Consider the following 26,609-nt stretch of genomic DNA (forward strand, 5'->3'; position numbering starts at 1 on the left):
CGTTGCTCTTTTTGCCACCAATAGGAAAAGTCTTCGTCTTGGGAGCTTATGCACGTGAAGTTCAGGGTATTCTAGTTTATACTGACTGACAGTGGCCGGTGACAGCTTTTTTTGCGTGTTGGTGGATATCTCAAAAGGTGGCGGATGTTAATGTTGCATCCAAACTGATCAGTGTAACTGCATGTATATTTTTTTTTTTTTCTTTGCTACATTTTTTAGCAGCAACTACAGAAAAGATCAATGAACACCTCTGGCAGAGCCAAGTGCAAAGCGTGAAAGGATTATACTTTTGCGTGTCTAAGAGGTATGTGGTACGTTCAATTTGTTTTATAGTAATACATAATTATAGAACACTTCTTTTTGTTTTTTTTTTTTTTTTACATTACTGTTGTATTTTGTTTAATTGCAGCAGTGAATACGACTTCAACGGTATTGATCCATCAAAAGATGAAGGAGGTGTCATGTACTCACCGGAAGAAGAAGAGGACGAGGATGTATGCGATCCACTTGCTTTTGCAAGCGTTGCAAGCGTTGCAAGCTTTGCTCCTTTCATTCTCTTTCCTCCTTCATTTTCGCTCTCACTCTTTTCAAGTTTAACTTTTGGCTCTCGTTTTAAAGACGGTATCTTCTTTTGCTGTGGAGGCTTAGATGTTGTAGACGTGCTTACAGCTCTTTTCCTTTTCTTGGTTGGGGTATCTGGTGGAGTCAATATATCATTTGTGGTTTCTTGTTTTATTCGTATTGATGATGGTGAGGTAGACGACGATAAGCTTAGTGCACCTGAACCAGCTTCCACTTTAACTTGAACACCCTTGTACTCCTGCTTCACTTTAACATCATAACCCAGCTCCTGCTTAACAAACAATTTGTAAGCATCACTAGGCAAAGGTATCACCTCATGTGCTTTACTCTTTAACTTTTTCGAGTCCAATTGTTCTTGAGTCAAGAACAAATCAGGAATCTCTGCCTTTAATATACGAATAAATTGATCGCAATCACACAAAATTTCATAGTCAACATAAGAGTGCCACATTTTGCTCAAACTGGTCTTATTGATAAACAAAACTTTACCCCCACGTTCATGAATCTGTTTACTTAAGCTCTTGACTAGTTTCTTAACACCATCAACTTTCAAAGATGTACCCATGATAATCAATAAATCAGGCTTACTTTTCAAATCATTGTTTAAACCTTGACTTAAAATCTCCAGTTGGCGATGGTTTTCTCCGTACAAAACAATGTCAGGTCTTAGTAACCCAATGTTCCCAGTCATTCGTTTTCCCAGATACAACCTTTCTTGGTACTTGGAATAACAGTTTGTGCATTCGGGATTGACACCTTGATTAAACATACTCTTGTATTCATTGTTCCATTCAAACTCAGCAAAGCAGTTGGTGCATGAGAGTTTATGCAAGTTTCCATGCAATTGAACCACATCCAAGCTGTTCCAAAATTGACGAAACTTTCCTCCTCCTCCTCCACCAGCACCACCGGTACCACTACTGGAGACACTGGCATTTACTCCGTTTTCATAATCCTGTTGATTGATTCCCAAGTTCAAATCCACATTTTGTTCCAAAGAATCGATATTCTGCGTATAACAACGCAACAACTTCCCCTTATCTTTTAGATGTTTTATAAACTTGTGAGATTCAGTAGGTTTAGCTAGTAAGCTATAATGATACAATCGTTCCATAAATGTACAAAAAATCTCCAACGAAGTTTCATCGCGGAATAAGTTGATATCGAAAAGATCTTGTCCTCGTACAACTTGCTTGGGGTATTTATGTTTAATCATGTTGTATAACCCATTTTCTGATCGGAAATCGGGTATGCCTGCATTACACAGAATTCCTGCTCCTGTGATGACGGTGGCCTTTTTGGATTTGGAAATGTAGCGAATAGCTTCGTTGAGCTTTATTGAAGTGTCGGCAGATATTCCACTACTATAATTGTCAAGATTTATGGTATGCATCGTTGATGGAAGGTATTGAAGTTTGAAGGTCTGGCTGGTGTTGCTGTGTGTTGGGAGTTTTTGAGGGAGTAACAAATAAGGAAGGGCTTCTCTGAGTAGCGACAAGTATAGTGTCTAGCTAAAGCAAAGTGAAAAGGAACGGAGGGATTTTGAATGTTGTGGTATGTGTGTAACTTCTCATCCAATGTTGGAATTGAGTTGCTAAAAAAAAAAAAAAAAAAAAAAAAAAAATTGAAACCTGCCTAATTTTGGAACCTGCCTAACTTGAGAAATAGATATGGGCGGAGAACTGTGTGTTTTTCTTTTTTTGTCTTTTTTTTTTTCTCAAGTAATGTCAGTGGCTAATGAGATAAGATGGACTTGATCTCTTTTAAAGTAAACTATCTTTTGTACGATGGGAAATGATGTGGTCTATATCTTTGCTCTTTGGTGAATGGTTTTCTCTTCTCCTTCTTCTCTGTCTTAAGTAGATTGATGGATATGCTGCTTCCCTCGGTTACGCAAGAAAAACAACAACAACAACAACAACAACAAAAGAAAATTACTTGCATAGAAACAAATACCTGCATATAAGATACACCTGAGAATTTAACCCAATTGGGAACAAATCATAACAACACATACACCTAATACAAATACATACAAATACATACAAATACATACACACACATACATCTGTAATACACAAAAATATCATTTCAGTGCAGAACAGTACACGGTAGATGATTGATAGAATACACATTTGTGCTTGGTGTCTTTTCTATATATTCTCAAGTAATGTAACAGCGTTAACCCTTAGATATTGGTGTAACTTTGTTCTCCACGCCAGAAATTTTTACGAAAAATCAAGAATCAACATCAATTATACTGCAGGAAAAAAATTGAAATTCTCAAAAAGGTATAACATGATATCTGAATAAGAAACGACAAGATATAACTTGAATATATGATATTACAAGTTCAATGGAATATTTGGGTAATCCATATGTCCTTGTCTCGTCACGTGCATCTGTTCGTCTGAGAATTATAGAGATGCGCAAAATTCCAAAGACACAAAAAAAAACAAACTTAAAGTGACACATTCACGTAACATGAATAGTTTATGAATTGAAGACCCTTTCGTATTGGTCATATAGAAAACGCAATGCTTGGAGCATAAATTCAATCACCACAATAAGAAACAACGACATGTAATCATGGAAAGTCCATTACTTGGCTGCAGAGACATACTATATATCTCAACCAACCTAGTTCTATTTGAAAATCTAAATGACTCGCTGACAATAATGACAGAATTGAGCAGGTGCTACAGCAAGACCACCACCCACGACTACGGCATCAAATCCAAAGGCAACGAGACATTAATGAAGATTACTCCAAGCGAAAGAAGCGCACACTGTAAGTTGCTCACCTAGGCATGAATGATTACCAATTTGTCCGAATGTATTAAACATGTTATTATTCAAAGATTGATCAATGTGGTTGATTTCGGTCCACATCGGGATGTAGATGCTGGTATAACTGATGAGAGCAGAGGTGACAGTGTACTTGTTTACGAGGAGGGCAGAAGGCAGGAGCAAAATGGTACTGGTGGTGGTTTTAATAGAGCTGCATATAGAGAGGCATTGAGGTTGTCTGGGTTTCGATATAAGAAATTAGGGTGGAGTACGATATTAGATTACTTATACCCTTCGAAATTCTATCCTCGACTCAGTGACGCATGTGCCAATGGTGAAAGCAAAATCTTCATTTTTCTCACTAATTACAAATTACTAGTAGAGTTACATTAACCAACTTTACGCACTTTGACTATTGACTGCCAACTCCATAATCAATCTAGTCGCCAAATGCAAGAATGGATACGCCGAAAAACTTCCAACTTCATCCAAATCTTGATGTCTATGAGGATCCTTGACACTAGTAGCAGCAGAAGCATTGGCCGAGTCTTCTCCATGTCCCGATTCTTCTTCTGCCAACTCCCATCCATCAAACTTGAAATCTACTAAATAATTATTAGGCTCCAATTGAAACAATTGTATTTGCATCTTCATCAAATTAGGCGTTTTAACATTATTGTCACCAGTGGTGGTGGTGGTGGTGGTGGAGGAGGAGGAGGAGGAGGAGCTAGCAGCCACATCGTACTTCCATCGAACACGTATCGTCCACAACTCCTCCTCGGTAGGTTTGGCCCATTCGGCACCCAAGTTCTGCAATGCTCGATATATTTCCCCCATCACATCCAACGGATATGACCTTGATCTTATACCAAAATGCCACCTCGTTTTGGACTTCTTTGTGGGAGTTGGCTGATACAGTTGCTGGTTAGCTTGGCGTTCAGTCATGAATGCTCGGTGGATCGAAGGTAAACTTGTTGGTAAAATGGCAATTGTTGAGTTGGGAAGTTGTGATAAATCGGGCACACTAGCCAATGTTTGATAGGTTAATGATTGTTGAACTCCTGGTGCTGAACTAGTAGCTGGATGCGAGGGGTAAGTGACAGCGCCAGCTCCAACGCCAGCTCCGTCGGTACCAGCACTACCACTAGTATTACTACCTGCAGACGTCCCTGCTGAAGTAGCCTGCGCATTATTATACCCACTCAAACCTGGTGTTGGAGGTGGTGAAGATGACAAGAAACTATCAACGTTGTCCAGTTTCGATTTCCGTAAATCTTTAACCAATGTACGATTCTCCTTCATTAATAAGTAAGCATCCAAGATTTCATTCTTTTGCAGTTGAGGTGATGAATGTCTATTGCTCTTTTCAATAACATTCACAATTTCATCACGATCGTACCCCATGGTCACATTCAAAGCTCTAATCACATCTTCGTCAATATCAATCTTCTTGTGTTTGCTTTTCGACAAATCTGGTGGTAACAAATAATCAGCCATTCCTTGTTTAAACCATTCATCCTCCATAATTTCATGAATAGTAATTCTGTTCAAAGGATTAACCACCAACATTCTTGTCAAAAGATGTTTTGCTCCAGGGCTCAAGTAACTAGGCAAGGTATAAACACCATTACTAATCTTTTTGAACAATGCAGGAATAAACTCGTCATCAAATGGTAGCCTACCACACAACATCACGTACAAAATAACCCCAGCTGACCAAACATCAACTTCAGGCCCAGCATACAATTTACCTGATATAACCTCCGGGGCCGCATAATTTGGTGAACCACAACTAGTCTTGAGAAAATTTCCATCAGTCATTATATTACTCAATCCAAAATCGGCAATCTTAACATTCATTTGATCATCCAACAACAAATTCTCCGGCTTCAAGTCACGATGAACAATCTTGTGACGATGACAATATTCAACAGCAGCAATAATTTGTTGGAAAAACCGTCTAGCTTCATCCTCAGGCATCTTACCGCGCTGGACGATATAATCAAACAACTCCTTACCGGCAAACTCAATAACCATGATAATGTCATCTTTTGATTTGATAACGTCGTAAAGTTTGATAATGTGGGGGTGTCTTAATAAACGTAAATACGAAATTTCTCGTTCCATTCGTCCTTGCATATCTGACTTGGCCAATGTTTTACGGTTGATGATTTTCAAGGCTACTTTCTGACCTGTGACTGTGTGTTGGGCCAATTTGACTTTACCAAAGGAGCCTTCGCCTAGAGTTTTAAGTACTTGGTATTTGCCAATGTAGTTGGCAGTGTTTGCGTTTTGATCTTTCTGAGAGTGGTGGTGTGAATGGTGATGATGATGGTGGTGGTGGTGCTGTTGCTGCTGCTGTTGCTGCTGCTGCTGCTGCTGTTGTTGTTGTTGAGCCAGTGGTTGATCCACTTGCATTTCATTAGACTCAGACATTTTTGAAAACACCAGGTAAATGTTCCAATATGTCCTTTGTGGGAGAGTATAAGCTCGTTTATTTGTGTTCTTTGATGTGTTTTGATACTCACACTCTACTGAAATAAAATTGGTTTCCTGTTGTACAGTATGGGAAAAAGATTTGTTGGTTGTTTGATTGTTGACGGATGCAGAAAAGGAGTGACTGAAAAAATATCAAGTGTCGCAAAATAGAAAAGTGAGACATTGGTGTTTGGTGTATATTTTGCAACAACAACTCCCCTAACAGAATACATAAACATTGGTGTCGTCACAGAGAATGCAGCAAGCTTTGAGTATTTGGATTGTTCAAGGCCACAGTAGAAAACGAGTATCATCTACGGCAAAGAATAGCACGTGCTGTGGTTCCTAGTATGTGTAGAAATGTGCATATTTACTTTGTGCGAGTTGTATGTCCTCAGATCCTGTTTTGCAGTGAATAGTATATAAAGCGATGTTCTAAGTGTCCTTGTCTTGTATCGGTGCCCGTAGAATCTTGGATAGCTTTGCACATTTTTTGTACGGGCAAATAAAGTTAATAGGTACACCAATTTCCTCAATAACATCCACCATCACACATACCAACAATGTGACGAGTAACAAGTAAACATTCAACAACAACAACATCAACAACAACACAACACATACACTTACACCTTAAAAAAAACACAAATACTTCAACAACACCCGAAACCTTAGATTCTGTCAAGTACAAGCATCCATGAACGTAAACACATTGCAAGCACAATGTCACATAGCATATGCCATTCTATATGAATACCTCACACTATAGTATACAAGTAAACAGCTCTGCTCTTTTACTTCGAGTGGTATCTCTTGAATGTGTGTGTGTATGTGTCTGTTGCGTTTTCAACCACTTTATCCAGCCAAATATCCAATCCTGCAACAATCATTTTCCCCTCTTTTTCAAAAAAAAATTGTTGTAGGGTTGTTGATGTTGACTAAAATAAACACAAAAATCACTATGCAAAGTGAAGAGAGGGACAGTATACTTTATTTTTTTTATCTACACTTTGCAACCAAATTTAGACAACACCATCACCACCCGTCCATCACCACCCGTCCACCACCACCAGACTATCCACAAAAGTGGTTGCCACACTTTTTATACACCAAAAAGACACCCTCAAATTGAGTAACAATCCCAAGCATACAGAGAAAGTGTTGATATTACCAAGCTTACTCCCCTTTTAACCACATTCTTGGCAAAAGTGACACTCCACACCCCCCCCCCCCCTAAACCGTACGTTTGATTGAGAGTAGTTTATACAGCAAAAGACACACTTGGGGACACAAAGTCTGAATGTGTATGTGTATGTGTATGTGTATATGAGTGCGAGTGTGAGTGTGTATAAAAGTACCCGAAGTGCCCACTTTTTGACCACCACCTTCAACTCAAGACTGTCCCAACACCGTCCCCATGTCCTTCACGTCAACTACTCACTTCCATCCAGAAACTGAAAGCTATTTTGGCAGTAACGATGCTCCAATGAATGAAAGTCACCTTTACAATACCACCACCATCACAAACAGCGACATCGACAGCACCCTTTTTGCAACAGCCACTACAATTAATACTGCTCCAGTCGAATTTGATGTCGACTCCGCCAAAGATGACGACGGAAATGACAATCTAGACTATTTTATCCCTTCAATGAAGGAATTTTGCATGCATACACCTCCAGAGTATACCTCGGCAAACTTTTCAAAGTACTATCCTCAAAACCCCAATTTCGAACAATTGAACCACCAGTTACCCAACTTGCACAACATACCGAGATCTGTTGTGTCGACTCAATCAATTGAAGCTGTCATTGGCAATGCACCTATTATTTTGAAACCGAACATCTGGGCTAGCCGACATTCGTCAAGTGGTCTAGACGGGCAGAGTAATGCTGCTAGTAGTGGTTTGAATTTACCACCGGAACAGAACCAGAATGAATCACCGAGACAACTACACTTTCTGCTTCAAGAGTTACAAGAGCAACAAGAGAAGCAAGAGCTACAAGCAAAACAGTCCCAGAAACAACTACAAATTGACTTGTTTACTCAAAAGTACTACAAATATGCTTCAATGAATAAGGAGACCCCACACCAGCAGCTAAAACCTAGTGTGGAAGCTGTCCATCAGCATCAACTCAATCCATCCGCAGTTGCACCTATTACTATTCAACTTGACGGAACACCAATTGCTACAAACACCACCACTGCTGCCCCAGCTACATACCCTCAACACCAATACTTAACTTTCAGATCGTACAGTGGCTCAATATTCACAGTTCCTCCAAAATCAAGGTTTTTTGTCATCAAATCATACAACGTACTTGACGTTAACGCATCGTTTGACCATAAGATCTGGACATCAACCGAGCTAGGCAACAAGAGGTTGGACAAAGCCTATCACGATTTGCAAATCACCAATAACCCAGACTTGGATGGCAAGATCTTTCTCTTTTTTCTGGTCAATTCCCTGGGTAAATTTTGTGGAGTGTCTGAAATGAAATCATGCATCGACTACAGCAAAACAAGTGATATTTGGTGTGAACAAACTCGATGGAAAGGAATCTTCCCTGTAGAATGGCTCTTGATTAAAGACGTCCCCAACAAGTTTTTCCAACATTTGAAAATCCCTGCTAATGAATTCAAGCCGGTGACAAACTCAAGAGATACTCAGGAAGTACCATTTGACATTGGTATCTCCATGCTCAAAATAATTAGCTCATTTAGAAATAGCGAGTAGAAAATCAACAACTTTGGTATATACCATTGCACAAAGTCTCTTCCTGTTGTGTCAAATCCCTATTGCTCTCTCGAGTGAAAAAGAAAAAAATAAAAAAAAAATAAAACCCTTGAGTTGATTTAGGAACGAAATCACCTGTTACTTTTGCTTCGAGACGAATATCCAACAATGCTTGCCAAACGTGGTGCTCAATCCGCCAGTATAAGACACCTATCTACTACCACCACCCTCCTCAACCAACAACAACAACAACAACAACAACAACAACAACCAACTCCATCTCCCAACAACAAGCCCCAGAAAAAGACCTACACCAAAAATGATATAAAATACGGCCCGCTTTCCCCGGCACAACAAGCATACCTCGACCGTGTCATCAGAGTAGACCAAGCCGGCGAGCTAGGTGCCAATTACATCTACAAGGGCCAATACCTCATTCTCGCCAACAAATACCCGCATTTGAAGCCAGTTTTGCAACACATGTGGGACCAGGAAATACACCACCACGATACATTCAACAAGTTGCAAAGTGAGCGTCGTGTGCGTCCTTCGCTCTTGACACCGCTTTGGAAATTGGGCGCGTTGGGGATCGGTATGGGCACGGCTTTGATTAGCAAAGAAGCGGCTATGGCGTGTACGGTTGCTGTGGAGACTGTGATTGGTGGTCATTATAATCAACAATTACGGGTGTTGACGAATCAGTACGGTGTGAAGTTGCAAGATAAGGAGACGGGGGAAGTTGTTGATAAGCTGGATGTGGGTAAAGTTTCACAAGTTAGTGAGGAGTTGCAGAGTTTGAAGAATCAGATTAGTCAATTTAGGGATGATGAGTTGGAGCATTTGGATACTGCTGTTGAACACGATGCTAAGAAGGCGGTGCCTTATATTTTGTTGACTGAGGGGATTAAGTTGATTTGTAGAGGTGCTATTTGGACTGCTGAGCGTGTATGAAAGAGATTACCATGAATAGCAGAGGAGTTTTCCTAAATTTGGTAATCTGTCTAATATATTTAGAGCATCAGACTATCTATGTAAAAAAAATGTATAGCAAAGTATGCATGCTTATTTTCTTCTTGGCCCATTTGCCAATCCCAACACACTACTTGCTCTTTCCTCTCTATCTTTCCTTGCACGATCCTTTTTGAGCCAGGTTACCGTAGTACCGAAGTCAGAACTGTATGCAAGTATAGACTTGTTGGGAAACCAGCAAACTGAGCTAAAAGTCATACTACCACTAGCACTATTGGGCATTTCAAACACTAGTTCGCCACTGGTCATGTCATAGATGGTCGAGTTTGAATCCTTATCAAACGAGACAGCTACGTATGCTTCATCCGAACTTATTTCCAACGATGATACAACTTCATCTATACTGGTTATGACTCCATTGTTGACCATTGAGCCGGTGCTCCATAGACTAACGACTCCTTCACTGGCTCCCACTGCAAAATGGCCACCTTTGGGGGAGATGGATATTGATGTCGCAGATGAACGATGTCCTCTCAATGTTGTTTTTAGCTCAATTTCAACCCGCGCACTGCTTTGAGCTCCACCATTACCATTATTATCAACGACACTGTCAGCTACTTTATATATCGGCAACGACCCATCGTGCATTGCCATCACAAAAAATGCATGACCGTAATTGAACCACTGTAAATCATAAACATGATCCAGCACTTTAAACTCGTAAACAACCTTATAATTCTGATTAACAGCAAAACACAACACATTTGCACTTCGATCAACAACAATCATTAATTCGCCATCTACCGAGTACCGAACCAACTTTAGATAATCCAACGGAGTCTTGATCACATTCTCCAACGTACCAGTCGCACCACGCCATATCTTTACGTATTCATCTCTTCCCACTGTTGCAAAAGTATATTCACTATTGGGATCCCACGATATGCTTTCAACCGCTTTCGAGTGGGCATCCTCAACAACTATCGGATCTACAATGCGGTCAGGAAGACATTTCCATATGCGCAACGATTTGTCGGTGCGTGAGGTCACGAGACGGGTGCCGCAGTTGTTTATGGAGATGGTGATTACTTCGGAGGAGGTTGATGTGTGCCCTGCTAGAGGTTTGTCTCGGAGCACTTGTGGAGTTAGTTGTTTGAAATAGGCCCGGTTATGTATGAGATGGGCATTGTCGGTCATTGTGAGTTATAGAATTGGGTAAATTGGTGTCTGTCTGGGAAATGCTGTACTGTACTGATCCGTGTCTAAGCGTTGGCTCGTTCCGTCTCTCTGAAAGAAAAAAAAAAAATTGAAATTGAAATTGAAATAGAAATTGAAAGATTGAACCACGTAACGTGTACATCTACCCCAGAGAGAGATCGAGCTGTACTTATTTGTCACTCCTTTTACTCACCCACTTACTCACTCACTCACTTATTCATACTCTCATGTCGTCTCAACGACCCAAGTTGATTTCGTTGGATGCATTTGCCAAGACAGTCGAAGATGCCAGAATCAAGACTACTTCCGGTGGTATCATCACTCTAATCTGTATTCTTGTGGCACTATTCTTGATTCGCAATGAGTACATTGACTACACTACCGTTATCGCTAGACCCGAACTTGTTGTCGATCGTGATATAAACAAACAGTTGGATATAAACTTGGACATATCGTTTTTGAACCTACCTTGTGATTTAGTCTCCATTGATTTGTTTGATGAATCGGGCGATTTGAAATTGGATATTATAAACTCGCAATTGGAAAAGCATAGGATCATCAAACAGGGCCATTCTTCGAAACCGGTGGAGATTAAGGATGACCAATTGGCATTGCAACGCGAAGTACCTTTAGAACAAATTGCACCAGGCTTGCCTGAGGGACAAACTGAGGGAGAATGTGGGTCATGTTATGGAGCTGTGCCCCAAGACAAGAAGCAGTTTTGTTGTAATACGTGTGCTGCTGTACGCCGTGCTTATGCTGAAGCCAATTGGCAATTTTTCGATGGAGAAAATATTGCTCAATGTGAACAAGAAGGATATGTGCAGCGTTTGAAGCAGCGTATTAGTGACAATGAAGGTTGTCGAGTTAGTGGAACGACAAAGATCAATCGTGTTGCTGGGACTTTGGATTTCGCACCCGGTGCATCAATGACTAAAGACGGGCGCCACGTTCATGATTTGTCATTGTATCAAAAGTACAGGGACAAGTTCAATTTCGATCATGTTATTAATCACTTGTCGTTTGGAAATAACCCACCACAGTCACAATTGGATGACACCGGTTCAATCACTCCATTAGATGGACACAAGTTTCTTCAGCATAAGAAGTACCACCTGATCAATTATTTCCTCAAGATTGTTGCCACCCGTTTTGAAAGTTTAGATGGAAAACACAAATTTGACACCAATCAGTTTTCAGTAATCACCCATGATCGTCCATTAGCCGGTGGCAAGGATGAAGATCACCAACATACATTGCATGCCAGAGGTGGAGTTCCTGGAGTTGCTTTCAATTTCGATATTTCGCCAATGAAAATTATCAATCGTGAGGAGTATGCCAAGACCCGACTGGGGTTCATTTTGGGCGTTGTCAGCTCGATTGCTGGAGTGTTGATGGTGGGCTCGTTGATGGATCGTAGTGTTTTTGCTGCACAACAGGCAATAAAAGGTAAAAAGGATTTATAGAGAGAGAGAGAGAGAGAGGGAGAGAGAGAGAGAGAATGGGATTTGTAGACTAGTGAATAAAAGTTTTGTACTAGACGGGGGTCGAGCAAGGGGAGGGTGACAAGTGTTGGAAGAGTGCATTTATCAACAAAAGCATTGAAGTCCAGGTCTATGAAAATTATACAGGGATTCCTATTTACAAAACGATTTTTAACAATTCCTCTTTTTTTTTATTTCTTTTTTAATCACACATCACTCAATAAATGCAGTATATCAGAATAATAATCCTTTGGCAACAATTGTTTCAATTCCTCCTTGGTGGCCCATTGATACAGGATTGAGTCGGATTGTGGCTCAAAAGTTCCCGATAAGATATGCGACTTGATGAAATATTCCTTGTTCTTGTTGTGATGACATGGCACTTTTGACACATTGAAATAGTTGATCTTCTTACCTCCAAGTTCATATAATCCTTCCTCGGCCAACACATGTAAAGGCTGCAACTGTCCACTCAGTTCTTTAAAATTAGGCAACTTCCATTCTCCACTGGACTTGTCCGCGATGATCAAATACAAGGTCCTACTTAGTTTTCTCTCCAATGAAGTCACGTCTTGACGTTTGTCAGCTTCAGTTGTGCGTGAGGCAGGCACAATTTTCCGTGAGATTTCATTCTCTTTAAATTCCAGCTGGTCTTGTCCTTCAACAATCTCATCCTCTTCTCTATATGTCTTGGGAGCCCTGATATACTGTCTGAACCTCCTATCTCTTAAATGCTTCAAGTCTGGTTTGCCCTTGGGCCATGAAGATATTTTGGGGTTGTAACTGACGGGATTCTTGTTGATTTGTCGATACCTCAATTCTGCCATTGTTCCTTGTTTGAAGTAAAACCATTTGGGAAATGTCCACATGAGTCTCCTCCATAGCTCGGATTGGTATTTGTAGAATTGGGATTCGAATGGGGCGAGGTCCTGGGTTATAATTGGAGGACGTGATAAGATTAATGTCAGCGATATGGATGGTGATGAAGTAGTAGTGGTAGTGGTAGTGGTAGTACATGCACTGCTGTTAGTTGAAGCAGTGGTGGCAGACTGCGCTACTGCATAGTTTCGTATTTGAGTAGCTAGAGGCCCCCTTATCTTAAGACCAAGGGAATTCATGGATATATCTTGCTCAGGACTGTTCCTCTTGAGATTGAAAAATTTTCGTAATCCTTATTTGATCCGCTTAATAGAAAAAAGGGAAAGGAAGGTCGTGTAAACTAGATCAAGAAAACGTAGAGAGAGAGAGACAGGAGAAAATTTTTGTTGACAAACCAACAGCAAAACGACAACAACGACAACAACGACAACAACAACTTCTTCTTCTTCTTCATACCAAAACCAAGAGCAATCAACACAACCACAACGATAATCATCTGGTATTACTAGTTCTGATACTTCTACAAGACAAGAGGAACTACATCATTTACTAAAGACACATCAAAGGTAATATATAAAAAAGACACACTTTTGGTCTTTCTAATACTTTACTTTTTTATTTTTATTTTTATAATATTTTTATTTTTATTTTTATTGCTTAAACTGTGAAGTTTTAACCACTGTTTTCTTTATAGCTTTGACGTTGTTCAAGTCCATTTGGTAAACACTAGCAGTAAACGATCTGGACCAACTAAGCCACCAGTAACAAGAAAGGAGAACTAAAAGACTTACACTTCATCAACCAAACCAAACCAAACCAAACCAAACCAACCAAAGCGTAACAAAAACAGTAGTGCCATCCACAACCCATCCCAACGTCCCCCCCCCCCCCAGAACCAATCATCGTATTCTTCTATCTTTTTTTTTTTTTTAACTTCGTACTGATCACATTGTAAAGTGAATTACATCGCCTAGCTTTTGAATCCTTTTTTGTAATCATTTGGAAGCTAACTATTGGAAAAGACTAGAGTAACACAGAGCAGACTTAGCAAGGACATATAAATCATGCTGATGGAAAGATTTGACCAACTCCTTAAGGAATTGCCCTCATTGGAGGCTCCCGGTGTATCTGGCTCGCGTATTAAAGAGTTGTCTAACATTGCGACTACAGACTTTGACAAGGAAAAAGAAAGTAAGATTATTGCTGCACTTTATTCTAGTTGTAAATCTGCTGCTCCTTCACATAAATTAGGTACTTTGTACGTGGTTGACTCGGTAGCTAGAAAATTAAAAGACGGGGCTGTGGCATCAAATGAAACTATAGACGCATCTGCTCCTGATGGAACTTTTGCATCAGCGGTGTACAAAATCGGCCAATTGATTGATAGTTTGATGGATGATGCCTTGGAGTATATATTGGATCCAGTCATCATCAATAAGATTGGTAAATTGGTTGAGATTTGGGAAAAGAACAAGACTTTTGACTCTGAAATATTGAACAAGATCAAGGAGAAACATTTCGGGTCAACTACACCCCCTGGTTCACCTCCACGCTCCAGTGTTGAACCTATAAAACCAAGTTCAGAACCAGGGGATTCCAATAGTATTTTACTGGCCTTGGCGTCGTTGGCAAAAGGCGACACTGATACCTCCACAACAGGGTCCAACCCCAACTCTGTTACTGCTGCCCCTTCAGCATCGATTCATACAGATGGTGCAAACTCAAACGATACTGCTAGCTTATTAGCAAACTTGGCCGCTGCTTCTTCTTCTTCTACTACTACTACTACTACCACTACCACTACCTCTCAACAAGGACAACATGAACAGCCTGGTCAAACAAATGATCAACAAGCTATATTCAATATGTTGCAGCAATTGCAAGGAGGACCCACCGCTCCGCCTTCAGAGCCCTCAGTTGGCACACACGCATTAAGTGGCGGCATTGATGACTATGGTTCTGGCAGGCGTGGCGGAAGTCGTGATCAAAACAATAACTACAAGAGAAGTAGATCTAGATCTCCCACACGACAGGTCAAATCTCCTGCAGCTGCTTCGTCGGTACTTGCTTTACAGCAGAACATTCAAAATTTGAAGCAGCAAAAAGCTGCCGCCGCTGCAGCTGGCGGTAATGGTTACCAAACAAACTCCCCACCACAGCAATATCAAGACAATCATAGTAGAAACAACGGTCGCCATCAACAACAGTTCCACAAAGACCCTGCATTTGTCCCTCCAACCGCTATGAACACTGAGATGAACCTTCCAGGAACACCTCATTATCGTCCGAGGAATCTCGGATTTGACCCTAGTGTACCCCAGGGAACAATAAAGGTGTTGTCACGTACTTTATTCATTGGTGGTGTACCAAGAAACATGGACGAAAGAGTTCTTGCCCAAGTTTTGAGACCGTTTGCTGAGATTCAATCGGTTATTTTAAACAGTGAGAGGAAACATGCGTTTGTTAAAGTGTACTCAAGAAAAGAAGCAGAGCAAATCATTACGTCTTTCAATAAGGACCAGTCATTACCATTGAGAACTCGTTGGGGAGTCGGGTTCGGGCCCAGAGAATGCTGCAATTATCAGCACGGAATTTCGATAATTCCAATTGAAAGATTGACTGATGCTGATAGGAATTGGGTTGTTAACGCGCAATGGGGAGGTACTGGTGGCCAACCAATTTCAAGTGGTATGGTTATTGATGAGCCTGATATTGAAATTGGAGCGGGTATATCCTCCAAAGCCATGTCAAAGAAGATGCCCACTAACTCGGCAAGGAATGGTCCGAAATCGAATAGACCAGGAGAGCCAGATGAAGAGTTTGTCAAGACGACGTTGCTCCCTAACCAACAGGTTCAAATGAGCCACGGGTCTCTGCCTGGGTTCAATACATATCATCAGTCCTCTGTCAATCCATTACAAGGGTTGTTTGGAAACAGCCCTACCCAACAACAGCAACAGCCATCGTTTCCTCAAGCTCAACAATTTCCATCATATCCACCACCACAAGGGCAAGCACAACAGCCTGTTGGAAACGGTTTCCCCTCCCTTCCTCAAATGCCTCAAGGGGCAGGTATGCCAACTGCAGCTCAATTACAGATGTTTATGCAGATGATGCAGCAGCAGCAACAGCAACAGCAACAGCAGCCTCCGCGCTAGGTAGTTATATGCGTTAGAGAAAGGATTGATCTTAGATTTCAGTTGTAAATTATTACTGTATACATAGGTGGTGTTTAGTTAATTGATGGTAATTTTTTATGATTTGGTGCCTTCATCATTTGTGTAGTGACGCGTACAAAATCTGTTGCCCCATTGCAACGCTAAAGTTTGTTTGTTTGTTTTTTTTTTTTTTTCTTCTTTTTTTATTGAATGTTTCATGTAATCTGATAAAGGAAGGTATTAATCATAAGAAGGAACCAGATTTGGTTCATCATTTAATGAACAAAGATTACGGTAGTTTGAACACCCACGCAAAGCCCAAGCCCACCCCACGGGCTAAACCAATACGTCCTGCTAATTTCGAGACCGGGTTCGTTCCGTACCGGAATTCTAAACCCCACGATAATCCACACATGAATTCTGTACCGTCGATATTCTCACCTGAAAAACTGTCAGACCAGACCAACAAGAAGTACTCTAGGCCTAAGAACAAAGGAAGTCCGAAAAGGAGACCGGTTTATGTCCACAACGACAAGAATTCAGACCAAAACGGTCTGAACTTTCGAGACGTCTCAGCATTCCCACATCTGTTAGACTCCACTAAGCTAAATCCTGCTGTTGACGATGATGACGACAAAGAGTTTGGGATTATCAATGTGAACCGAGCTTCTCCGAGCCCTGCGAAGAAGGAGAAGAAGAAGAGGAAGCAATTTGATTTTGGAGAAGTTGAGGGGTTAGTGGATATACGTGCAGATGCGAAACAGTTCAGAGAGAGGAAAATGGCACGGACGAGTGAACATGTGACTGAAATTGAGCCACCCAATCTGTTGAGCACTTTTGAGCTGGCCAAGTATGGAAGTCGGAGTGATGTTCTTCAAAAATATAAATCAAAAGGTATCCCGCCACCTATCAAAACACGACTGGAGTTGATTAGAAGAGCCCAGAAACATTTTGGATGTATAGAGCCGATACTAAAGGGCAAAGAGACACCTTCGGTATATTATGAAAGAGCCAAAGAGCAGCAAAGGCTGTCACCACACGAGACGATGACAGCCAAAGAGCAGACAAAGATTGACTGGGAGCTGTTTTACGGGGGATACTATGGCTTCCAAAGACAGTCAATTATAGGCAAGGAAATCACAAAGGCGTGTAAGCTTGCTTTGAATAGATGCAGGATGAATCCTGCCATTAGTTACTGGACGATACCGAGCTTTGCTATTCATGTGTTGGCGAATGAAGTTATAATACGGTTGATTATGGAGGATTTGAAACTTGATTATGATGATGCCGAACGGTTTTGTGAAAAGTCTACGGATTATGGAATTGTGATTGCTGATAAAGTAGAAATTGAGAATGATATGTAGACACGATACGTAGTTAGAATATACAGAACCCTTTGCAGAAGTGGTACCTTTTCCGCATTGTAGTATAGCGTAGTTAGATTTTGGACTAGCTATGAGCAGAGTGCTGACGACAATTCTGCAGCCATCGTGCTTCATGATTTCCAACTTGGGTGCAAAGATCTGAGTGAAAAAAAAAAAAAAACAAATGTATATATATTTCAACATCCACTCTTTTTTCATCAACTAGCCCAGGCCAATATAGCCAAAGATAAGCATCCACAATATTGTTCCCCAAACAACTAAAACCCAATTGGGTTTACTTTCCAAAACAGTTTATCAATAGAAAACTACAGCTGACTCCCAAGATGTCAACAGATTTGGTGTTTGTCAAAGATATTTCTGCTACTGCAATAACGGGCAAAGATGCCTGGAATAGACCAACACCACAACCAATCACCATTTCGGTATATTTAAACACCGACTTCCACAAGGCATCAGTCACCGATAACTTAAAATATAGTGTCAATTATGCCGTTTTGACAAGACACATTTCCGATTTTTTAAAGTCAAATGAGCATCGGAATTTCAAGTCGTTGGGTAGCATTGCGGAAGCAGTATCGCAAATTGCCCTAGATGAAAAGAGTGGAGGGAGTGAAATTGCCAAAGTGGTGGTGAAGAGCCCGAAATCTGAGATTAGGGCTGATTGCGTCGAGTATGAATTGGTTCGCAGTCGTGTTGATCGATTGACGAATTACGATGCGTATAATGTCACCAAGTTGCGTCTATTGACAATCATTGGGGTATTTACATTTGAGAGACTTCAGAAGCAGATTGTTGATGTGGATTTGAAAATCAAAATTACCAAAGACGATCCTAAATTAGATTTTCACAAGGTTGTGGGAGATATTGTACAATATGTCGAGTCTTCCAATTTCAAAACAGTTGAAGCGTTGGTGTTCAAGATTGGCCAATTGACATTTCAAAATCATCATGGTGTTGGAATTGAGTCAGTTGATGCGAGAGTAACGAAACCAAACGCGTTCAGTCATGTTGAAGGAGTTGGCGTGAGTTCGTTAATGACACCAAGGAATTTCGTCGATGTCGAACCATTGACCCTAGAATATTCGCGACAGGGAAACGGTGGTTTCAACTTACCTGTAGAGAATGAAGCTACACAGGGGTACAAGGGAAAGCACATTGCTTATATTGCAATAGGCTCCAATATCAACCAATTGGAAAACATCACAAAAGCACTCGAGAAATTGAAAGCCTACGACATCACTCTTGAATCCACTTCATCCATGTATATATCGAAGCCAATGTACCATCTTGACCAACCTGATTTTTTCAATGCAGCTGCAAAAGTTTCATTTCTGGGTTATTCACCACACAAGTTATTGGAAATTTTGAAGGAGATTGAGTATCAGCACTTAGCAAGAGTTAAAGAGATTGAAAACGGTCCTCGTACTATTGATTTGGATCTTTTGCTATATGATAACGTACAGATAAACACTAGTGATTTGATAGTACCACATAAACTGATGTTGGAAAGGACATTTGTTTTGCAACCACTATGCGAATTGTTGCCACCAGACCAAACGCACCCAATTAGCGCTGAGCCATTTCATGATCACTTGCTGCAGTTGTTGCGTGACAAACCCGATGATCATGTTCAAACGGATTCGAGTTTGTTGCAGTTGGTTCCCGTGCCGAGAATCTCAACCAAGGACAATGTCATGAGATTCGATCAGGTTAATTACAAGTCACCCACGTTGATCATGGGAATTTTGAATATGACTCCTGACTCATTCAGTGATGGAGGAAAGTATTATTCATCCTCGTTGGATAATATAGTTGGCGAGGCGGCCAGACTTGTTCAACAGGGAGCACAGATTATTGACATTGGTGGTGTATCTACGAGACCTGGAAGTGTGGAGCCATCAGAGGAAGAAGAAATTGAACGTGTGCTTCCTCTCGTCCAAAAAATCCGAGAGTCTAGAGATGCTGCGTTGGCCAATATTTTGATTTCCATCGACACGTATAGGTCGAATGTCGCAAGAAAGTGCCTTGAAGCAGGTGCTGACATCATCAATGACATATCAATGGGTCGATACGATGAGCGTATCTTTCAAGTTGTGGCGGAGTATGGATGTCCATATATCATGAATCATTCAAGAGGCACTCCACAAACGATGTCCAAGTTGACCAAATACGAACCAAACAAGAATGACGATATTGTAGAGTATCTCATTGATCCGAAATCGGGTCAGCAAGAAAATGTCAACAATCCAGAGTTGAGCAACTTTCTCAATGGTGTTTCGCGTGAACTTTCGTTGCAAATATTAAAGAGTTTCAAATATGGTGTCAAAAAATGGCAAATCATTCTTGATCCAGGAGTGGGGTTTGCAAAATCCTTGAAACAAAACTTGGCCATTGTGGCTAACAGCTCCTACTTCAAGAAGTATTCAATCCAAGTCAATCTACAGGATAAGGAGGGGAGAGATACATCAATCCAAACTCAATCACTGTCGTACCTCAGCTTTAACGGAATGAGTGTGTTGATTGGTACTTCAAGAAAGAAATTCTTGGGAACAGTAACTGGCAAGTTGAACACGCCCTCGGATCGGGCGATGGCTACGGCTGCAACAGTCACCTCATCTATTCAGCAGCATGCTGATTTCGTAAGAGTTCATGATGTTGACAAATGCAAAGATGTTGTGATTACTAGTGATGCAATCTACAAAGACGTGTTCTAGAGACAATCTAGATACAGGTATATATGTTTTTGCTTGTATGCGGATACTGTGCATTCCTAGCTATCTCCATGCTGTAATTATCTCTTTTTTCCCGTTAGTCTTTTCTTCATTTTGTTGCTGATACTCTTGTTCCATACAATCCCGCTCATGATGGACCTATGAAATCCATAAACATCATGAATGTTTTCCTTATCGGCGCCATTGATATTCAACAAAGTTTGTTTTTCTTCTTCTGTCATTTCAGTCAAGTCTTTGCGTTTCGAATTCAAATGCATCTTTTGTCTTTGCCTCGCCACAAAATCTCGACACTTGTCAATTTCCCCTTGTGATAATGAACCGAACCCATACCCGCCAATCTTTTTGAAACAATAATCAACAAGTAAATTAGGATCCAAGACTGTTTTAGGAAACCCTTGCATAAACTGAAACAATTCAATTTGTTGACTCTCGTCGCTGCCGGGACCCTGTTTACTCTGAAACTCTGGTGAATCAATACACAATTTGAATATTGTTAATGAGATGCGAAATATAGTCTTTGACCCTTCGTACCACAAGATATCCCACACACGCAATGTTGTTTCAATCGGCAAGATCCCAACGAAAAGAGACATGAACCAAGACGACGTGACCAAGGTCACTGGAGGCAATCTGGACAAAATGTTGTCTTCTTTCAACTTTTCCCCATCAAAGTTGGTTCCCAAAGTATCCCACAATACTGGTAAGTACTCCTTTACGCAGAGCATCAAGACCCCTTGGTCGGTGTGTACACCTTCCAAATCAGCCAGATGAACATTGGGGATGATTTTCTCCGTTAGGATAACCAACATCCAAAAGGAACGTTCTTCGTCCATGAAAAGGAGGAGTAGGCCAGCTAAAAAGTTTAGTGATTGGCAATACCCAATTTGTGGTTGGTACTGAGCAAACGCAATCAAGACCCTTCTCAATGACTTTATTAGTTTAGTTTCATCTCTAACAAAACTTGCTTCACGCGAACCAAGGCCGTTTCCATCTATGGAAGAATTGAAATAGATATTGTCTGGGAAAGTTCGAAATAAATCTCGTTCAATCACTTCGCTCTCTTTATTCTGTATATCCTTCGTCTCCAACACAAGTTTATCATAAAGCCCCTCGTGCTTTCGTAGCTTGTCATATCCTCCTGCGTAAAAAAACCAGGCATTACCGCGCCATTCAGAAGGTATGCCACGTCTCACCATTTTTTTGATCTTGTCGGATTTGGGTGGGAAACGAGTTGGAACCTCTTCTGTTTCTTGCTCTGTGGAAGTTGAACTGTGCGGTGGCACTACATTCAACCCATGATCTTTCATTGTCCTCTCCCATTTCTTCTTCCGCCTTATTGTGTATTCAGAATAGTGTTGAAACCAGGCATTGTATTCCTCAGTAGATCGCCCGTTTGAAGAGCACTTTTTGAAGCCGTATCGATCGAAATTTGACTTTAGAACTTCTGCATCAGAGGCTTTGGTAGTCGGTTTCACATAAACGTCTCTATTCGATCCACTCTCGACTGCTGTATTGCAAGCACTGTCGATCGAGATTATTGCATTTGCTTCAAGTGCATTTGAGCTGTTGTTTGGAGTTGAGCCATCAAAACTCTTGAGTATTGACGCTTCAGAGTTTATATCCTCCAATGGTGATGGTACTAATCCAACATCTACATAACTGTTTCGTCTAGAGGGGCTCTCTTGTGCATATGTGTCAAGTATTGAGAAATTTCTGGAGTATGATGATTCGTTACGTTGATGCAGTACCTTTCCGTCAGTGCGTGTGTTTTGTGATCCCGGATCAAGTGTTTGATAGTTGCCATTTTGGCTGATGCTATTATTTTCGATGCTTAGAAATTGGTTGTTGTTGTTTTTGTCGTCAATCGAGGTGGTCATGGTATTATGCGTTGTATGATGTTCTATAATATGATATTTATTTGTAATTGGTTTTCTTTAGCAAGTATTTGCTTTTCAACTTCTGCAATTTGGTAAGGTCTAGTGATTTGAGTGAATCATTAGATAGGATACAACAGTGACTGAATTGTTCCTGAGTCAGGTTGTGCTGATGAAGAAAGAAAATGAGTACCTGAAACGCCGTTTTCAAAATTTTACTGGTTCTCTGTTCCAGTTGCAGATCAGGCGCATTAATCATGATACACAAAGCGAAAGCAACAACAAATAAGCACAGGAAATATACGAGAGGACAGTAGAAAAAGATGGCTAAGGCTCAACTAAGTTGAAGTTGTTGAGCTTGAAATTGATCGAGGGTATAGCCACAGGAAGGGAATTGGACTGGTTTGCTGGCATGTTTGCTGGCATGTTTGCTGGCATGTTTGCTGGCATGTTTTGTGGCTAGAACCAGTTTGGACAAGGTAAATGGTTATACACTACTCTATTCTGGAAGACACGTTTTTCTTCATTGCCAGTGTCCAAACAAGGGGGTAGGAGACTTGCGCGAGTAGAAAACCATTACCTATTTCTAGATGTAAGTTGGATTCGCAAGTGTATCAATAAGCCATGGAATAACATTAACCGCTGTGCCGTGTTCTTCTCTGCAAAAAAAGGGTTACAAAACAAAACAGAAAAAAAAAAAAATAAAACAAGAGACAGAACAAGAAATTCAAACAGGGACTCCAGACAAATATACATACATACACACATACATACACACATACATACAGCAACAGATTATACCAACTGATCAGCACTCACGTACAACACGAAACACCCTCCTACATATGCCATGTATTGGAGAAGCTCATGGTGGGACGCTAAACCTTACCCATCATGCAAGGAGATCAATTTAAATGAGGGCATGGTCATATCACATGATCCAGACTATCCAGTACAATACATTCTGCAAGCGCAATACGTGCAAAACTGCTATCATGACGCAATACCCGTTCTAAATACCAATGTGGGACTAGTGATTGACAAATTCACGAGACCTTTACCTATAGTCGCAGAGTCATGGGCCAACTTTACCCACCACAACACTCGAGGGTTATTTAGCTACAGTGTCGTATCCATAGTCTATGCAATAGCTGTACTGGCTGTCATCACTTGGTTTCTCACAATATTTGTGTTTACAAACTATACCATTAAACCGTCGTGGTTGTTGAAATTGTCGACTTTGCTCTCATCGGTCTACATCTTGGTGGTTGTCATCAAATCAATAATTATTCTTCACATGCAACAGCGTGAGGGGTATCTTCATGGAGCAAAAGTCTTGAGTGAAATAAACGAAAACAAGGCCGTCAATATAATTGATTTGATTGTGGTTTTACTCTTACAAATTAATCAAGTGCAAATAATAATGAGGTTGTTTCAGCGACAAAAGGACAAACGGCTTACGTTTTATGTTGGCTGTGCTGCGTCCATTGCATCGCAGGTCATTTGGAGTATTGCACAGTTCCATTATTTTGACGTAAACAACGAGGCGGGGGATATATTGCCTGCGTTCATTTACTTGGTGAGAATAGCCATGGCTTTATGCTATGCTGCCATCATTACAGTCTACTTCATCAGTAAGATTCAAATAATTTTAGCGAACCGACGTATTTGGCTATTGACGCTTCTCACATTGATTTTAATTTACAGCCCCGTTGCGTTTTTCATTGCCGATGTGTCGAATGCGTTTATTTACGAGTTGTCCGAAATCTTTTCGGTGGTCAACTATGTGATTGGTGTAGTGATACCATGGGAATGGTGCAACAAATTCAACCTTATTATGAGAGCAAAGGAAAAAGAAGGCGTTCTTGGTCGAAGATTTTACGAAGATGAGTCGTATGAGCTCGATAGGTTTGAACTTTTCGTCGAAGAGCAAATACCGTTGGATGATGATGACGAAGAAGGAGAAGAAGAAGAAGAAGAAGAAAATGATGATGGTGGTGATGATGAACATGGTGGAAGAGCATCGAATGACACTGGTGGTGATATTGAGGCAGCTCGGTCAAGAAGAATTCTGAACCAATCACGAAACTCTCGATTACATGAGCAAGGAGACTTACAGGCTGGTGGAACATCCGCTACAAGAAAGGTGCTAAATGCTTTGCAAATATCTAAGCAGGCATTTTTGTCGCTAACGGATACCATTATAGCAGCTGGCTTTGCTATTCCTAGATCTGTAAGCGTTTCAACACATTCGTTCAGCGGCAGATCAAAAGACAATCATCCAATCGAGTCTCATGAAATAGCTCATCCTGCACCACAAACTATCAATGTTGCCGCTGGTAGGTCTGATGTGGATGGTGTCACCACTGAGGGACCGCTGGATTTCAACACCATTGCCTCTACAACCAGCAGAAACAGAAGAAATGTCTACGTGTATGCGAAAAAAGAGGTTGTTGTCGATCTTTCAAGTCAAGAGGAAGAACATTAAAAGTAATCGATCAAAGACTATGTATCTATACTATGTAACAACTTTATCATGGCCCTTCTTGGCAATCTCCAAACACTCATCCTCGTATCCGGGTATATGCACGTATGCTATACTGGAATCAGTAAGAATCTTGTAAGATGTATTATCTTTTACAAAAACGTCCGGTTCAACAACTCCCACAAAACACGTTTTGATTCCAGGTGTTTCCAATATCCTCTCAACACAAGGGGCATTGCCACTTAAGCGGAAAGAGCAAGGTTCCATCGTTGTGAAAAGTTCGGTTCCCAAGGGAACTTCTCTTTTCCCAGTTTGTTCGAAATACTTTTCCAACGCACATTGCTCAGCATGTGTGTTGCCTTCGAGTTCTCTTGAATGTCCAGTGGAGAGAACTTTTCCATTGTGAACAATGATACACCCGACATTGAATTGAGTCTGCGTCTCTCCACATTTGTTGGCCTCTTTTAACGCTTGAAGCATATACTTTCGACTACTCTCGAGTGACCATTCGGGATATTCAGTTTTGTAAGACCAGGAACCATCATCGGCACTGTAGGAATATGCATGTAGCCAGAGCTCGAGATCGTTGAAACCGGGGTCCGTATACAAGGGTAACCCGGTGTGAGGACATATTTCGTTGGAAAGAACCTCTCCATCTTCCTCTGGGTGTATCCAACTGGATGCTGCCCTAGTTTTACCAATCGAGTCCAATCTCGAAATCACGTCATCATACTTTGCCTTGCCGCCGATTCCGAGCTGGTCTCCCCAGACGTACGGGTTTGAGTATATCGGGTCATTGGCTATTGGATGGCCAATATATTGCAAATGAACTCTAATCTGATGCGTTCTGCCAGTCAAGGGATGACATTTGACCACGCTGGTATTTGTAACAGGATCATAAGAGATGCGCTTGAATTCAGTAACCGCCTCCTTACCCTTTTCTTCATCAACAACATTCAAAGTATGCTTCGGACTCAAAGTATACAAAGGCTTGTCTATAGTGCAGTCTTCTACTGGGAACTCCCCCTTCACTCTAGCAATATACTCCTTGGACACATTTCTATCCCGAATCTGTTTCATAAAGTCATTAGACCCCTGTGCAGTCTTACCCAAAAACATCAACCCGGAAGTCAACCTATCCAACCGATTACAAGGGTGCACAGTCTTACCCATATCGTGTTGTAAAATTTTCGTAATCGTATTGTACCGGTATCGACCAGTGGGGTGTACAGGTATGCCTGATGGTTTATCAATAACAAGTAGTTGGTCGTTCTCATACACGATCTTGACCGGGGCGGAATTCACCGGTGGCTCACGTCTGAACCCTCTGTGGCTGATTAAATCACCATTTCGAACAATGGTTTCCAAGTTGGCGGGTTTCGAATTGATACTAACCATGCCACTTTCAATTGCCTTTTTATATGCTTCTGGAGTTCTATCCCTAAATTCGTCGGTGAATATATCTATTAGTGTCCGATCTCTCCAACGTAATTTACAGTAGGTCATATACGTGAAATAATAAGGAGTGACTCTTCTCAACTTGCCATCGATTATGTACTTGGCACCCTCTGCTTCCTCCTCCGCAATGGTCTTTCCCTCGACCAAAGAAGCGTCTTCTCCATTCGACCCTCCCATCTGATCAAATGCCGTCTTTTCGGATTTATCTCTTTCCTGTTGACGAAGTCGAAATCCTTGTGCATCGCGAACCTTGGCTGCGCGTTGTTGTAGGTTGGATCCCTGTGACGGAGACCCGCTTCTTTTGATGCCGGACGAAGCACCATCCAAGCACATTTTTCTAAGTATACGATGCAGCTTGACAAAATGAGTTGCCTGGAATG

At 41.1% G+C, this 26,609-nt stretch overlaps 14 protein-coding genes across 14 annotated transcripts; 8 read left to right on the forward strand and 6 right to left on the reverse strand. All coding sequences in view use genetic code 12, as the record gives it.

Annotated features, from left to right (window-relative positions):
• Window positions 1-382: 382 nt before the first annotated feature.
• On the reverse strand, window positions 383-1,975 carry HST3 (NAD-dependent histone deacetylase; the record flags this gene model as incomplete). Its single annotated transcript, XM_051752411.1, has 1 exon — window positions 383-1,975. The coding sequence occupies one exon, from the start codon at window positions 1,973-1,975 to the stop codon at window positions 383-385; it is 1,593 nt and encodes a 530-aa protein (XP_051608470.1).
• Window positions 1,976-3,396: 1,421 nt separating this feature from the next.
• KGF57_003035 (uncharacterized protein) lies at window positions 3,397-3,765 on the forward strand (the record flags this gene model as incomplete). The annotated part of the gene is made up of 1 exon (XM_051752412.1): window positions 3,397-3,765. The coding sequence occupies one exon, from the start codon at window positions 3,397-3,399 to the stop codon at window positions 3,763-3,765; it is 369 nt and encodes a 122-aa protein (XP_051608471.1).
• Window positions 3,766-3,771: 6 nt separating this feature from the next.
• On the reverse strand, window positions 3,772-5,808 carry SNF1 (AMP-activated serine/threonine-protein kinase catalytic subunit; the record flags this gene model as incomplete). Its single annotated transcript, XM_051752413.1, has 1 exon — window positions 3,772-5,808. One exon carries the CDS (start codon window positions 5,806-5,808, stop codon window positions 3,772-3,774), a length of 2,037 nt encoding a protein of 678 aa, XP_051608472.1.
• A 1,459-nt stretch (window positions 5,809-7,267) lies between these two features.
• KGF57_003037 (mRNA-binding phosphate metabolism regulator) lies at window positions 7,268-8,587 on the forward strand (the record flags this gene model as incomplete). The annotated part of the gene is made up of 1 exon (XM_051752414.1): window positions 7,268-8,587. One exon carries the CDS (start codon window positions 7,268-7,270, stop codon window positions 8,585-8,587), a length of 1,320 nt encoding a protein of 439 aa, XP_051608473.1.
• Window positions 8,588-8,755: 168 nt separating this feature from the next.
• On the forward strand, window positions 8,756-9,538 carry KGF57_003038 (putative monooxygenase; the record flags this gene model as incomplete). The annotated part of the gene is made up of 1 exon (XM_051752416.1): window positions 8,756-9,538. One exon carries the CDS (start codon window positions 8,756-8,758, stop codon window positions 9,536-9,538), a length of 783 nt encoding a protein of 260 aa, XP_051608474.1.
• Window positions 9,539-9,649: 111 nt separating this feature from the next.
• On the reverse strand, window positions 9,650-10,753 carry KGF57_003039 (uncharacterized protein; the record flags this gene model as incomplete). The annotated part of the gene is made up of 1 exon (XM_051752417.1): window positions 9,650-10,753. The coding sequence occupies one exon, from the start codon at window positions 10,751-10,753 to the stop codon at window positions 9,650-9,652; it is 1,104 nt and encodes a 367-aa protein (XP_051608475.1).
• A 248-nt stretch (window positions 10,754-11,001) lies between these two features.
• Window positions 11,002-12,240, forward strand: ERV46 (Erv46p; the record flags this gene model as incomplete). The annotated part of the gene is made up of 1 exon (XM_051752418.1): window positions 11,002-12,240. One exon carries the CDS (start codon window positions 11,002-11,004, stop codon window positions 12,238-12,240), a length of 1,239 nt encoding a protein of 412 aa, XP_051608476.1.
• A 224-nt stretch (window positions 12,241-12,464) lies between these two features.
• On the reverse strand, window positions 12,465-13,376 carry KGF57_003041 (mitochondrial 54S ribosomal protein mL46; the record flags this gene model as incomplete). Its single annotated transcript, XM_051752419.1, has 1 exon — window positions 12,465-13,376. One exon carries the CDS (start codon window positions 13,374-13,376, stop codon window positions 12,465-12,467), a length of 912 nt encoding a protein of 303 aa, XP_051608477.1.
• Window positions 13,377-14,201: 825 nt separating this feature from the next.
• On the forward strand, window positions 14,202-16,295 carry KGF57_003042 (Nrd1 complex RNA-binding subunit; the record flags this gene model as incomplete). The annotated part of the gene is made up of 1 exon (XM_051752420.1): window positions 14,202-16,295. One exon carries the CDS (start codon window positions 14,202-14,204, stop codon window positions 16,293-16,295), a length of 2,094 nt encoding a protein of 697 aa, XP_051608478.1.
• A 278-nt stretch (window positions 16,296-16,573) lies between these two features.
• On the forward strand, window positions 16,574-17,659 carry KGF57_003043 (uncharacterized protein; the record flags this gene model as incomplete). The annotated part of the gene is made up of 1 exon (XM_051752421.1): window positions 16,574-17,659. One exon carries the CDS (start codon window positions 16,574-16,576, stop codon window positions 17,657-17,659), a length of 1,086 nt encoding a protein of 361 aa, XP_051608479.1.
• Window positions 17,660-18,003: 344 nt separating this feature from the next.
• Window positions 18,004-20,394, forward strand: FOL1 (trifunctional dihydropteroate synthetase/dihydrohydroxymethylpterin pyrophosphokinase/dihydroneopterin aldolase; the record flags this gene model as incomplete). The annotated part of the gene is made up of 1 exon (XM_051752422.1): window positions 18,004-20,394. One exon carries the CDS (start codon window positions 18,004-18,006, stop codon window positions 20,392-20,394), a length of 2,391 nt encoding a protein of 796 aa, XP_051608480.1.
• Window positions 20,395-20,471: 77 nt separating this feature from the next.
• On the reverse strand, window positions 20,472-22,289 carry KGF57_003045 (Rab GTPase-activating protein; the record flags this gene model as incomplete). The annotated part of the gene is made up of 1 exon (XM_051752423.1): window positions 20,472-22,289. One exon carries the CDS (start codon window positions 22,287-22,289, stop codon window positions 20,472-20,474), a length of 1,818 nt encoding a protein of 605 aa, XP_051608481.1.
• Window positions 22,290-23,136: 847 nt separating this feature from the next.
• On the forward strand, window positions 23,137-24,774 carry RIM21 (Rim21p; the record flags this gene model as incomplete). Its single annotated transcript, XM_051752424.1, has 1 exon — window positions 23,137-24,774. One exon carries the CDS (start codon window positions 23,137-23,139, stop codon window positions 24,772-24,774), a length of 1,638 nt encoding a protein of 545 aa, XP_051608482.1.
• A 30-nt stretch (window positions 24,775-24,804) lies between these two features.
• Window positions 24,805-26,562, reverse strand: KGF57_003047 (bifunctional DRAP deaminase/tRNA pseudouridine synthase; the record flags this gene model as incomplete). Its single annotated transcript, XM_051752425.1, has 1 exon — window positions 24,805-26,562. The coding sequence occupies one exon, from the start codon at window positions 26,560-26,562 to the stop codon at window positions 24,805-24,807; it is 1,758 nt and encodes a 585-aa protein (XP_051608483.1).
• Window positions 26,563-26,609: the final 47 nt, after the last annotated feature.

This window comes from Candida theae, assembly GCF_024610275.1.
Source record: "Candida theae strain CBS 12239 chromosome Unknown scaffold2, whole genome shotgun sequence".
Classification (NCBI taxonomy): domain Eukaryota; kingdom Fungi; phylum Ascomycota; class Pichiomycetes; order Serinales; family Debaryomycetaceae; genus Lodderomyces; species Lodderomyces theae.